At 35.5% G+C, this 14,598-nt stretch overlaps 1 protein-coding gene across 8 annotated transcripts in view; it reads left to right on the top strand.

Moving 5' to 3' along the window:
- The window catches only part of LOC128263068 (protein cappuccino), a 41,988-nt gene that overhangs the window by 14,692 nt on the left and 12,698 nt on the right, over positions 1-14,598 (top strand). For 2 of the 8 annotated variants that reach the window (XM_052997742.1, XM_052997743.1), the window contains exons 2-5: positions 620-986; positions 5,493-5,831; positions 8,228-8,797; positions 11,528-12,046. In XM_052997742.1, coding sequence (XP_052853702.1) covers positions 620-986; positions 5,493-5,831; positions 8,228-8,797; positions 11,528-12,046 — 1,795 coding nt within the window. Of the gene's footprint in view, positions 1-619; positions 987-5,164; positions 5,282-5,339; positions 5,832-7,972; positions 8,798-11,527; positions 12,047-14,598 lie in introns of those variants that run through there. The other 6 variants (XM_052997746.1, XM_052997745.1, XM_052997744.1 and 3 more) reach the window with 6 other exon arrangements.

Raw genomic sequence — 14,598 nt, 5'->3', positions numbered from 1 at the left:
GCGGTACCTATTGCAACTAATTCATTTCATATTTCAGAAACATTTTCGCACACAAAAGTTTTTACCTTTCAAAACGAAGAAAAAATATAGAATAAAATAAGTTTGTTGTTTCAACGAATTTCAAATGCTCTCAAATATTAATATGTTCCTTAAATGTTTGATTTTTATAAATATTGCAAGCCACAATTTTATTTCAAATTCGTTTATTATAATTTCACAGACATGATTTAAATTATTCTGTTTCATAAATCTTTTATTTCAGGATAATAATAACAAAAAAAAATCCGCATTAATAACATTAAATAAATTTACTTAACCATTAATCAATAATTTGGCTTAACTACTCAAAAGGATTCCCCTAAGATTCCACTTTCTTAAATCTTTTAATTATAAGCCAAAGAATTGTTAAATAACTTATAAAGTCGACATAAATGTGTTTTAAAGATATACATTTTTGCCTCTTCAGAATTTTCCTCTCAGCCCCCCACGAAAGCCCCAGAAATTCATAGAGTAAACCGGGGGTAAAAATGTATGAACGAAAAAATTGTTGAAAACCCGAAGCAAACAATGCGACTGATTGAAAAGTTTTTTAATTGATTTTTGTAAACTTCTTTTGCAGCACAACCACAACAACGGCAGCAACAACATGGGGAATTCGCAAAATCGGTCGGCGAACACCGATGAAAAGTCACCGCCAGGTGGCGCCAGTCTAGTGCGGATGGGAATAGGCGAGGGAGGTGTGGGCGTGGCCGTTGGTGGAGTGGGCGGAGCCCCGGGAGAGCGACGAAACAGCCGAGTTCGCGTCCTCAGCCGTTTGATGGGACAGAAACGCATTCGCGAAGCATTCCTACACTCGCCGAAAACGGGATCGAGTTCAGAGGTCAATTTGGGGGGCGCCGGCAGCGACGGAAGCGGCGATTGGACCGCAGCGGAAACGGAAGTGGAGCATGGACAATTGGATGCCAGCGCAGAACAAATAGATTTTCGTAAGTCAATTCCCAAGTTTCCCATAGAAATGCACAGAGAAAAATATTTCGTTTGGTCAGAAATTAATAGCAAAATTTTGGAGTTTTTATTACATGTAATAAATCACTAAAATCATTTGAAAATCTAAATATTTTTAATGTCAAAAAATCTAAAATTAAACAAATAAAATATTTAAAACAAAGTATCTATAAAATGTAAATATTTATTTATTTAATACATTTCCAAAAACAATTATTTGAATTAAACTTAACTATAAAAAATAAACAACTTCTTCAATTAAAATAATAAAACTTTTTGATGGCAAAGAAATGTTCTATTTATAAGATCAAAATGAAATATTTCTCGGTGCACTCAATTGTTGTTGTTATTTATATTGTTGATTCCTTGTAGAGAAATTTACTTTATTTGTTGTTGTTATTCTAGATGTTATTGTTGCTGTGCATCAAATTCAGTTTGTCAGCTTTTTTCCTGTCTTACCTAAAAAAAAAACCCTTTTTTCTCCTTACATATTTCAATATGCCAACTTTATTTTTTACCTCTATTGTTGCTGTGGATTTTCTCTACTTTTATTTTTTACTTTTTGTTCAGGGACTTTTGTTTTAATATAGAACTCTTCAGCTTCAGACTACAGTGCGCCTCGGAGTTGTAAGGTCACTTGTCAACTAACAGCAATTGACATGTGGTTAACAACCACGTTGGCCTGATTTTTTTTGCCAATAGGAAACCCAATATGACAGCAATTAAATTTGTCACTGCTGTCTGGATATAATTGACATTTAAATGGATAATTGTTTCCAATCGCCATTTTCCACAATTGTCTTTATTATCAAATACATTTTCTCACAGCTTTTAAATGATCCTTTAATTGATATCAGTTTATTAATTATATTTAAAACATGTTGATCTATATTTCCATAAATTTGGAATCTAAAAAATACTTTTAAAATAATTAAAAATTAAATTATGCGTAGTTTGGTTTTCAATTGGTTTATGTAATTAACAAAGAACTTTTGTATTTCTATTACCTTTAAATTAATGAAACGGACTGTCCATCAAACTCTCTTCAACTCGACTTTATTGCAATTTAAGCGGAGTTTAAACAAGAATTTTTCGGCAAACTTTTACAACAACAAAAAAGCGAACAAAAAATAAACTTTTCATTGAAGTTTTTTATGAAATTTTCTACACTTTTCCTCCGTACTCCCCTTCATTTTTCTCCCCTTTTCCAACGAAGCTTGACTTTTGCCAATTTTTCAGCTCCCTACGTCGTATTATTAGTTGTTGTTGTTGTTGTTGTGGCACCTTCGTCTGTTGTAAAAAACCCCCTACTTCACCCATTTTCCCCTTCTTATATATCATCCCTCATCGAAGCCAAAAACTCTCAAGTTGTTCGGCTGCTTGTAACTTATAACTTATTGGCATTTTGCCTTGGCCAAATAATATTTTTTACTTAGTGTGCTCTTGTTTTTTTTCTCTCTATGGTTTTTTTTTGGCAAAGTGAAATCAAAAATTTATAGATTTTAGTTATTCATGTGAAATCTTTAAGATGCCCCCTTTAAAAATATTAAGCCAAGCACCATGCACACACACAAAAACAAAAACAGAAACAGAAGCTCAAAGGCACGTTCACCATCATAACTCAGCAACTGGGAAACTGAAAAGTGAAAAAATAAACAAAAAAAAACAGAAAACCCGACAAACACAAAACAGAACCCAAAATACTGGGCAAAGGAAGCCCAAAGACCCACTTCAAAAACTCACGACTGTCTATTAACAGCCATAAGAAAAACGCGTCGTGTTCAAAAGCTGCAGGCGTCTCGTCCTACCAAAAAAAAAAAAAAATAAAAAAACAAATGTTAAAAAATCACTCAAAGCTGGAAATATAAATTTCGAAGAAGGGAAAAGGGTTACTACCTACGAAACTGAACTTTTAATGCTCTTATTGGCAAAGGAAATAGTTCCAATAAGTTAATATGACCAATTTCTGATTGATATATTTGATTTTCAATTTGCTAAATAAGGTATTTAATTTCTTGGTAAATTGGTTACCAACAACATTACCTTTTTAGGAAAATAAGAGATAAGAATGTAGAAAATTAATAAAAGCTTTGTGTTGTTATTTTTTTTAGCTATGAAGTAAATAAAACTTAAAACATAATTAGTTATTTAACTAAAAAGTTAGATAAATCTTAATTTAGCACTTTCCTGAAAATATAAATAAAGAAACTTTCAAACACAAATTTTGTTTTGTTTTTATGTTTATGTTTAGTCATAATAAATTACAAGCTTTATTAAATTATCATCATACTTTAAGCACTCTTTGATTATATAATGTGTTCAAATTTGAGGAAAAATAACGGCAATCGTTTTCCCATGCATTTTTTGTTTGCAAGATTTCTGTTTGGGGCTTCTATTTTGACGCGGGCTTTTAAAAAGATGCGAAAAACGCGTTCAAGGCTGAGGCGCATATCAAAAAGCAATTCAGAGGCTAAAAGAGATGCTCCATCATGCCCGCTGCCCCAATGTTAAACCACCTCCTCCTCCTCCCTCCCTCGAATGCAAGAAGCTTTTTGCCATTGCAGCGGAGCAAAGCCTAAAATCAAATCAACGAAAAATCCTAAACGTGCCGCGTCGAGGCAGAAATGGGTGGATGTGGATGCCGGGAGGTTTCCAAAGCGGAGCTCTCCATATCAAAAATTCCCTTTCAGCCAAGAGAGATGATATAGCCATAGCGCCCCCTCCCCCCGAAAACCCCCCGCGTGATTTTCCCTTTCATTCACTCGCACGCAACCAGCTGAGTTTTGGGGCCTTTTTCAATGCATAAATTCATAATTCATACGGCCAAGAAAGAAGCGCCCGAAGGAGGTGCGGATTGGGGCCGGAAACTCCCTACAAATCGCATCAGGCTCAAGAAACAAGGCACTGCCAGTCGGCCTTGCTCGACTGCATTGTGTACCCTATGAAAGCCTAAAGTTATTTTGGAATATAAAATTGTATATTTAAAAACATTTAAAACATTACAAAAAAAAGTCATGACTAAAAACATTTTCAGTATATTTCTCAAATTATTTGATATGAATTTTCACTTTTGACACAAGTTTCTCAATTATCAATTATGATTAGCGAGAACTTAAATAAACTTGAAGAGTTGTTCAATTCAACTTTTTGCTTTAAAGTAAATAAAAAAAATTGTATTATTTCTTAATTGTTATGTTCACCTATCACCATTAGTACCCTAACTATTGGTAATATCGATTATTAAAGTTTATGACAAACACCTGCATTTTACGGCAGAGAATTAACAAAACAATAACTTTTATTCAATCTTTCTGTAAACAAAATAAATAAAAGTTAAGAAAAAATAGTGAGAGCTGAGATACAAATTTCAAATTAATTAAATCCCTGCTTATTTATATGGAAACAATTTGTTTGTAAAATAAATAAGACTGTTTGGCAAAATTTGATTAACAGCCAAAAAGCAGGACTCCCTTCCCCTGAACACACACACTCACACACACACACAAACTAAGCAAGCGATATCAAAATACCCCTGAGCAGATGGAAAACCATGATAAAGCGAGGGAAATTTTGGGCCAAATAAGTGGAATTTTCAGTTTTGGCTATGGACGTAATCCTTTTTGGGGGCAGGGAACTGCAGCCTTTGGCGGAGTTAAAGCAACGTGCTCAATTAAGCACCCACACATCCACGCATAACCACCAACACCGACACAATAATACCGACACATCCATGGACGGGCCACATTATGGTGGAAAAGTTTTTTTTGGCATGGCACGTGGCTGGCCGCTAATATTTATGGCAATTAGTTTTAATAGTTTTACTTGTACAGTTCCATGTTAAGTTGTAAACTGTGATCCAGCATCCTTTTTTTCCTGCCTATGTGTGTAGTTTTAACAACTGCTTAATGTTGTTTACAATTTGTTTATGCTATTGCAATAATTGAGCATTCCTAATACTAAACATTTAAAGCCAAAATTGGTTTTGCGTACATTTGGGAGCACTTAATGGATGAATATAAAATGAAAGCAATTTTAGGTCCAATGTTACAAAAAATTTAAATAGTGTAAAGAGTTCATTAAAAACTAAACCAGACTTTATTATTCCAAAGTTTTTCTTACATTCAATTAATATACTAATTTTTAAAAAATGTGTTCCCCAGTAGCATTTTTCGGAATTGTCATTTTTTGGACACATTTTTCGAAAATCAAACAAATTTAAAAAAAATGCTTTAGGAACAGTGTTCTGTAAAAACCATGAGCACTCGGTATATAATAGGTTAGTGGTCTAAAAAAATTAATTAATTACTTGCCACTTAGCAACCTTTTTCGTGCAGACAAAAAAATGAGAACAACAGAAAATGATATTTTTCATTAGAGATACGTTTTGCATCACATAGCCACATCAGTCATCCAAAAAATACTATTATAGTAGATATATTAAATGCACCAGCCTAAAAGTATGCAAAATAAATGTATTATTTGTCAAGCGCCTGCAAAACCACCACGATTAAGAAAGCCACTGCAAATACAAATTCAAAACGAGGATCGCTGCAGCTTAAGCCAACTTTGCCATCTTTCGATTCAACACAAAACTATCGAAGACGATGAGGAATCACTGGGAATTCTATCAAAAGGGGAGCAGCAAGCTCACGAAATTCCCCCAACCACCAAGCAACCTCGAAAAAGACGCGTAGCACCGCAACCTCCACCGAAACCCCAACCGAAACCCCGGGTAGAAAAAGTGCCCAACGATGATCACTGTGCGTTCATTGAGCAGCTTTTTGCAGAAACAACTCAAGCAACAGCAACAGCTACAGTGGTTGCGGGTAAGCTCAGTGTCGGTCAAAAAAACATCTTCGATTTTTGCCTTCGACGTCGCTGTCTTGCCAATGAGTAAAATTAGTACTCGAAATGATGGGTATGCTGGGCTTGTGGAGGTGTTTGTCTAAACGGGTGTTGTAAAAGAAAACATTTTTTTGACTGAATATTAAGGGTTGTTTTGTTTAATTAGTTTAATACTTTTCTTAATAAATAAATAATTATAATGTGCTTAGGAGGTCTTACAAGGTATTTCCAATCTCTCATAGTTTGTTAATTGTTGTTGGTTTCTATTTTACAGTTAGCTGACTTATACTTCTGTTTAAATATATTGTGTATAGGAAATTTTATTGTCGATCATATCTCGTATGATCTTTTTCACGTTTCTGCTCTGCTTTCGTTCCATGTAACTCGAGCTTAAGACCGTCAACAAAAAAAATATATATAAATGGAAGTATACATACATATATATTTCTCTGGCGGTTCTCCAAGTTGCGTTCTCTCTCTCCTTTTACGTTCACTCTTTCTCTTTCTCTCCAGTGCTCCCCGTTTCTCTCATTCGCTTTGTTGTGCGGCTTTTGACTTTCCAGTGGGCTTCCATTCCAAACCAGTTGGTTTGTTAGAAACGCGTTGAACTCGCTCCCGTGCAGATCGTTCCAAGCTGAAATTGTAAAACCCTCGAGAAAAATAGATATAACCAAAATAAAAACAAAGTACAGAAGGGCAAACGCAAGTGCGGTAGTGGAAAAGTGTGAAAAGTGACTGGGCTTGATGAAGAGTGCCTTACAAATGACAAAATCAACAATCTACAGGTGTTTATTTGGTGTTCTTTTTCTACTTTTTTTTTGCTCTGGAATGAGGAGTACCTTTACCTTTGTTATCGTTGCTCATCTTTCCAGTTCGGCTTTTGTTTTGCTTTCAATTTGCCTTAATTGCCCATGGACAACAAATTAAACAATTTACTTTTTGAAAAAAGAAGGCAACTGACGCTCATTTTTTTGGTTGAAACCCCCATCCATCTATCTCTTTTCTTCATAACCAAAACCAGTTTTTGTGTTCTGTTTTGTACGATTTTATTTGTTTACCTTTTGGGGGATTTTCTCGAACCTTTTCCATTTTCATTTTCATTTGTCCCCCAGCAAACACACACCTTTTTTTCTGTCCATGCTTTTCTTTCCATTTGACCATTTACCATATAGATTTTCATAATTAGCGGCTTTCCAGTTTTGACGGTTCTCTCTGAGAAATTTCTCTCTTGTTTGCCTCTCTCTGTTTTATGGAACTCTTTCCACTTCCAGTGGCGCCTTGTTTTTATTTACTTTTGTTTAATTATTATTTCTTACACATGTCGCATTTTTGTGAATGAGCCATCGCTGTCGTGGTTAAAGGCATATAAATCATTCGGAGCCGCAGTTGGCAGACTGTTTTATTTAATTCCAAATTTTTGAACAACGAGCTCATCGCACTTTTGCGGCACTTTGTTGAAATCTATTCAGACCAAATCAAGAAGTCATTTTGTAAGCATTTTTTTAAAACAATGTATAATAACTAAGATTTTGTCGAATGTCGACTACTTTTCTTTACCTTAAATATTTACTACATTTTTGTAAAAACTAGTTATTCTTACAAAATATAATATATTAAAAAGGCACTTCTAATGACTGTTTTTAATATGTTACTTGAGATTTTTTCTTTAAAATGGTTAAAAAATCGTACAATTTTGTGATTTGCTACAATGACAAAGTTAGGGACCTTTTACAAAATGTTTTTTTTTAAATTTGTTGACTTAGTTTTTGTCGATGTCGACTATCTTTAGTAACATTTTCTTAGATATCTACAAAATATTTGTTGAAAAATTTATAATTAATTTGGATTATAATATACTATAATTTAAAACTGCACATATTTTGTTTCTTTAATTTAATTTTGATAGAAAATATATAGAAAATATTAATTGATTAATGATTAATTTTGATTATTTAATGCTTTAATTAAAAACTGCGCACATTTAGTTGCTAAACTAAGTTTTGTTTAAATTACATTCCTTTTTTGTTAGATCCAATACAATCTTTCCACTTCTCTATCTCGATTGTCTGTCTATTTCTCCTTTTACTTCTAACCTTTTGATCTGCTAACCGAAAATAAAAAGACGACGTGGTCAGTTTGGACTACACCGATTCGCTAGAGTATCACAATTGCAGCAGCGATGATTGCTGCTACGCCTCCAATGATACCCTAACTCAGCATCGAAATCAGGAACTGCAGCAGCGACAGAGGCAACATCATCATCTCCATTTGCATCATCATCAACAGCAGAATCATACCCATCAAAACAATCGCCATTATGCCTACGATCGGAAATCTTTGTGCACAAGTTGTTCAAGCAATGATTCCCTATTCACAGATCCCGTCGACGAAGTGATCATACCCAGGCAGTATTTGCATGCGACTAAAATCGATGCAAAATCCAAACGTGATCGTCCACTGAGCGAAATAAGTGTGACTTCGGTGGACACGCTATCGCCGAATACCGCCAAAGCGGTTCTTGAGCTGCAGAAACGCTGCCGAGCAGATAAATTGGCCTGCCTGAGCTTAACTCAAGTCACCTACCTCAGCATAGCCAATGAGCTTCAGGAAGTCGAGGAGGCGGATCAAGCCATATTGCTTAACACCGAACTTTTGGTAGCACCCAATAGCCCGGCGGAATCTTCGCCGGACGAAGAACTCATGGCCCTGCAACTGGGCAAGAAGTTGGCCCAAGTTTTGGGCAGTGGAACGGGACCTTTGACCCCGGGAAATATGGAAAACGGCCCAGCAGGATCTGCTCCTCGAGTCGATTCGCCGCTGGGAAACGGGGAACTCTTCAACGTTTCAAAGGCCAAAAAGGTCGAGCTACAGAATCTTTCATCGCGATTCACGGCCGCCGTCAGTCAAACACCACCAGGAGTTCCAGCATCAACTCCAAGTGAAAGCGGTGAGAATATATTTTAAAGATACCTAAAAGAGCAATCAAAATGCAAAGAAAAATAGATTTAAAACTATTCAGCAATATCTAAAAACTATATCTTAAAAAGAAAAGTTGTATTTAGAAAATACAAAAGTTGGTTTTTTTCTACTTGGCAATGAAAGCTTACAAATAATATTTCAAATATTTTAATAAATCAAATAGTTCAAATAGTTTAACCAGTCAAAGACAAGTGTTGTCTAATGGTCTAATAGTAAATAAATTCTAAAATTCTTATGTAAATATATTCCCTAATTAAATTGTTCGCATTATATTTAGTAATGATAAATACAAACATTTGTTAAATATTTAAATTGCGAAAAATCGTTTAATGAAGCGTAAATAATAAGTCAAACTAATTGCTTTTTATTTACCGATTATTAAAGCTTCTTATTTAGGGTGGGCGTTTCGCCCGAGGACATTAATTAATTTAATTGAAAAGTACAACCTATTCAGGCATATGAAACAAAAGAGGTAATTTTGAACTATTGATAAAATATGCAAAATGTTTAAAGCAATTTAAATATGTTCGATAGATTTCATCGTTTAGTAAAATCGAAAATTAAATTAGCACACAAAGTTTGCATAAAGTAATTACTGATTAATGAACCAAATTTCAATTAATCTTTTTATGCCTTTCTGAAGTAAGCTGAAAATGTTTTAAATATTGATTTAGAAATCCTGTGCGAAATTTAAAAAAAAAAAAAAATTGCCTTAACTCGTCAAAGATGCCAATCCACCAGTTTTTTGCCTTGTTTGTTGTGTCCCACTTGTAGCCATATGTGTGTCCTACAGAGTGGTCCTTCAGGCATAAAAAAAAACGAAGAAAGAGACATGTCTAAAAGCTGTCCTTTTTTTTGTGCGGATTGCGCCAATTTCGAAGGTAAACACGGGTCCGCCAGAAGTGCTTGTCAAACTGTAGTTTGAGTGTTTTCTTTTTTACTCTTTTCAAATTCAAGTGCCCGTCGTCCTCTTAGAAGGTGACAGCCAAAAAACATACTTGAAAAATTCTATGCCTTAACACATAATGAAAGCCCAAAATCCCCTTTCGTTTTTTTGCAGAGCTATTTATTTTACAAAATTAGGTAACAAGAAACATTCAACATATTAAAATCTTAAACATAATAAGCTTTAAAGCTAAATTATAATTATCTATGGAAACCCCATAGAAAACCACAAGAAAAAGGGTGTAGCCCCTAATGCAAAGTTTTTTTAATTAACTCATGTAGCAACAGCCTTCCCATTTGCCCTTTTCCTTTGTTTTCCAAACTGATCCGATCAGCGGAGCTTTCTAACACAGAAAAAAGCGCGGGAAAAGTGTACAAAAAACAAGCAGGGACCCGAAAGTAATTATTGGCACATTTATGCAAGGACTCGTATTTCTCTGCCCGCCCCCAGATGATATTTTAAATATATAATTGCCTCCTGAATCCCCCGGCATCAACCCCCTTGCCCTCGAAAATCACCTAATTGCGTTCGCCCAACTCGCTCAGCTCGATAAACAAAAAATAAACAAAAGCGAACATGGTTCGCTGCTTTTTTCCGGCCCTTTGGCTGGGGGTATATCACCATGTACATACTTTGGCCCACGGAAAAAAACATTTGTAAAAACTTAAAAATTGCAAACACGTCTTCATTGTTTACAAAATGTTGGCCGGAAACAGGCGCTTCGGGCTGAGCTTCAGTTTCCTTTTTCCTGACTTTGTTGATTCCCCATTGAGGCTCCGCAGGGAAGCAGCAAAAAAGCGAAAGTTTAAATTTTAATTAAATCATGTTATATAGAATGATGCACGCGGGAGTTATCCGCCAAATCGAAGAGTGGGCAAAACGGGGCCCAAACCACTTGGGCACACAGTCAATGATGATGGGCTGCGATAAGCGCTCCACGGGGTCTACTCAATTGGAGTGGAGGGACCATCAAAATTTGCTACCCGAATATCCGAAATCAAGGATCCAGGCGATGCTTTAATGCACTAGAAAAATTATATGTTTATTTTTCGTGGGCGGCGGCAGGCACAATTATTTATTTTTTTACGGGCCTGTCGAACATGAATTTCGATTTAATGAATGTAAATCATTTAAAACAGGATTTTGCTTACGGCATCCTAGAGCGGAGGTATAATAGCTAGCAAGAAATTGGAATTCTAAAATATTTAAAAAATTTAATATTTGAAATTAAATTTAATTAAAATTTATAAATAATTTATTCAAAGTTTTGTATATTTAAATATATCATTGGCAACCATGAGTTCTTAAATATTTGAATATTCTTTTTTATTGTTAACAAATGTGAGTTCTTTTATACAAATTTTAAAACGGTTTGCTAAAAGATTTATTATCTTAAAAAATTCATTGGCAAGCAACAGTTTTAAAAAACTTAAATTCAATTTTTTCCATTTTATTTTATTCTCTAAAATATAAGTTTATCATCTGCATTAAATTCCTTTTAAATACGATTCTATTCATATTTTCCGGAGGTTTTTCGGCATCCACTAACAGAAATGATAAATGATTGGTAAATGTTTGCCAATATTGTAGAATTTAACCAATAATTATGGGAAGTGACTTATGCGCTGCCAGGAATACATTTATCTTCAATTTTTCACTTATTTAAGCACCGCAGCGCACCGAATGCGGGAATTTCTATACAAATTTATCCAGCTAATGCCATTGCCTCGTCATTCATTCGTTCGTTTGCAGGGGCAACAGGATTTTCAGGACTTTCGGCGGGAGCAGGAGCTTCTTCGCTGGAAACGCAATCAACTGTTATAATTTCGTTTAAATCATCTCAAACACCTGTGCAGTCTCAAACGAATTCTGCAGCAACAGCGGCAGCAACAGCAGCAGCAACAGCGGCGTCAGCAACTGAAAATGTTGAGGATGACACGGCACCGCTGCCACTCCCACCGCCGCCCCCCGGCTTCGGCACGCCCACCACGCCCCTTTTGACGAGCAATGTGCTCAAGAAGGTCGCCAGCTTCACGGTCGAGAAGTCTTCGGCGGGCAACAATAGCTCCAATCCTCCGATTTTGCCAACTGGCGATGAGACAACCCTCTTGGCCACTCCAAACTCTGCTTCTTTGCCATCCGAATTTGCGGGGGGCGTGGCAGGGGGCGCTGGTGGAGCCGGGGGCGTGGTCGGGGGAACTGGCGCTTCGCGACGCGGCTCATCTTATGTACCGGAAAAGTTAAGCTTCGCTGCATATGAAAAGTTCGAAGGTAAGTTTGCCCAAATGTTCGTGTTTAAGTACTCTAAAGTGGAACCGGTTGTGTATGAAGCAAAACACCCTATAATTGGAAAACGTTTTGTTTGGAAATGGTATGGGATTATTTTGAAGGAGGATTTAACATACCATTTTGTGGATATTCAATATCAGCAAATAACAAATTTCAATATTAGATTGAAGAAAATTGTTTAATATACAGTAAATTGGTAACTCATTTTCTTTTGGATAAAGAATTTTTAAGTTTAAATCGAATTTATTTATTTAAATATTCGTGTTTAAATATTCTAAAATGAAGCGGGTGTGTATGATGAAAAATAACCTATAATTGGTTAATATTCAAGACAGATGGGGAAATGTATGATTTTCTTTTATAAGAGCCCATAGCATACCAATTAGAAGACATTGTATTAAGTTAGGAAGGAAGAAGGATAACAGATATTAGATGGAAAACCAATTTATTAAATGATGGATAAAATTGATACTTCTGTTAAAATTTTTAAAGTAAAAAAGGCATATAAGAATCAATTTCAATTACTTCTTTAACCCGTTCTTAAGACATGTTTCTACACTGAAACATATTTAATACCCTGCTTATTAAGGCCCCAACAATAGTTGTAGTAAACACCACCAAAATAACCATTAATGAACTGACAATCCCCGCAAGTCAAAACGCAAGACCCCTTTGTTAAGTTTTTGTAATGCCATCTCTTTAGTTGGCATTTCTTTTCATTTCGCTCGTTGGAAATCTTTCAGAGTATTAACCCAGAGCTTTCGGTTGTAGAGCTGCACTTTATGCTTCAATCTGCGACTTCAGTGAAGCGATGCCAAAGGCAGGAATATCGAGAAGAAAAAAAATATATAGGGAAAGGGATTTTGGGCGGGAGAAATATAAAAGGTAACCTTTGCGATTTCTGCGCATTTACTGTTTGCCTTTTGTGTCGTTCCTCGGGAAACATTTAATTTTATTTCCCTTTCCGTTTTTCTTCCCTTTCATTTTACTTTTTTTTGCTCAACCTGCTGCTCCACGTTTGATTGCGTTTGTTGTTTGCTTAAAGTTAACAATTAATTTGCCTGCTTCAGCTTCAGCTCGAGCACACTTTTCCCTTCTTCTGCAATTTTCTTTCTGGAAAATCAGTCAAGAAAAGCAAGCCAAATCAAGTTGAATGATTGCATAATTGGGAAATTTTGTATGTAAATAGAGAGGAGAGCGGAGGAGAGGATAGCAGAGGAGGGCAAAACTTGCCAGGTTAACATTTTCGGAAGTGTTTGAAGTGCACACGCATATATTTCAATATTCTATGTTCCAGTTTCCACCACCCCACTGCCCAAAAATGTGTGGCATACTTTCGGGGAAAAGACTTTCAATTCGTCTCCCATAAGTGAAAATCTCTGGAATTTTCAGTTGCCTAGGAGCTGAACAGGTGAGACTACATGTCTGTACTGTTAAGACACGATATGACAAAGATTTTGATTGAAAAGGGGTTTTAAAAGCAATATTAAGACATTAATTTACCTGTTTGGTTAAATAATGTTAACTTTTTAACTAGTTTGGTTCAATGGACTAAAACAAATAAAGTAGCAGACTTTAAGAAATTAGGATTAGGATAAGGATGAAAAACTAATTTATATTTTATTAATTTTTTTGTATAATATATTACACCTTTTAATATTTATAAACCTTAACTAAATTAACTTCTTTGGTTATAAAGTGTTCATTTATTAACTGGTTTTGCTCAAAACACAAAAAACAGTTTATAGAGCAGACATTCAACAATTAGGATTGGGATAGTGGACTCATTGTTCTTAATTTTTTCTAAAATAACACATTCTTAATTCTATAAAAAGTCAACTTCTTTGGTTAAATAATGCTCATTTATTAACTAGTTTTGCTTGAAACACAAAAAAAAAAATAGTAAAAGCAGTCATTAAACAATTGGGATAAGTACATACCTCATCCTTATTTTAATACTTTTCTCTAGCTTAAAAACAACTGAGTGAAAAATTTTTAATCTGCGATACTTTTTAAGTTCTTCCTTACCCCCTATTAACAACTTTTCTAAGAGCTCTTCATTACGAAAGTCTACCGTAAATATTAATACTCTTTGCTCGCATTGTTGTGAGTTTGAATATTCCGTCTGCAAATTTCCGGCACTCGGGCGAAACTATTTTCAAAAATCCTCCACTCACCCAAAAATGGCGAAGTGGAAAAGGCGGAAAACTTTCTCCTCACAAACGCATCGCGGGCATTTCGGAGGCGTAGTTTTTGACACATGCCACGCCCATCGGTGGGTGGTTGGGCGTTGGGGGGGTAGACCAAAAAGCGCTAATTGGTAAGCTCATCGTTGTCAGCCTTCCCGCTTTTCGGCACCCGGGGATCCTGATCCTCAGCCATCATCATCATCATCGTCATCATCATCGCCCGTTGTCGTCTGCTGCAAATTAATGCAAACAAACATTTTAACGCCTCGCTGGGCAAACAAGCGAAGAAGAAGAGAAGCTGGAAGGGTGGGGGGTGTATTTTTGGGGAAAAAGAGGAGGGGTGTT

Source organism: Drosophila gunungcola, unplaced genomic scaffold (genome assembly GCF_025200985.1).
Source record: "Drosophila gunungcola strain Sukarami unplaced genomic scaffold, Dgunungcola_SK_2 000001F, whole genome shotgun sequence".
Taxonomy (NCBI): Eukaryota; Metazoa; Arthropoda; class Insecta; order Diptera; family Drosophilidae; genus Drosophila; species Drosophila gunungcola.
Note: the sequence above shows the minus strand (reverse complement) of the source record. Positions and strands in the feature narration are given on the sequence as shown.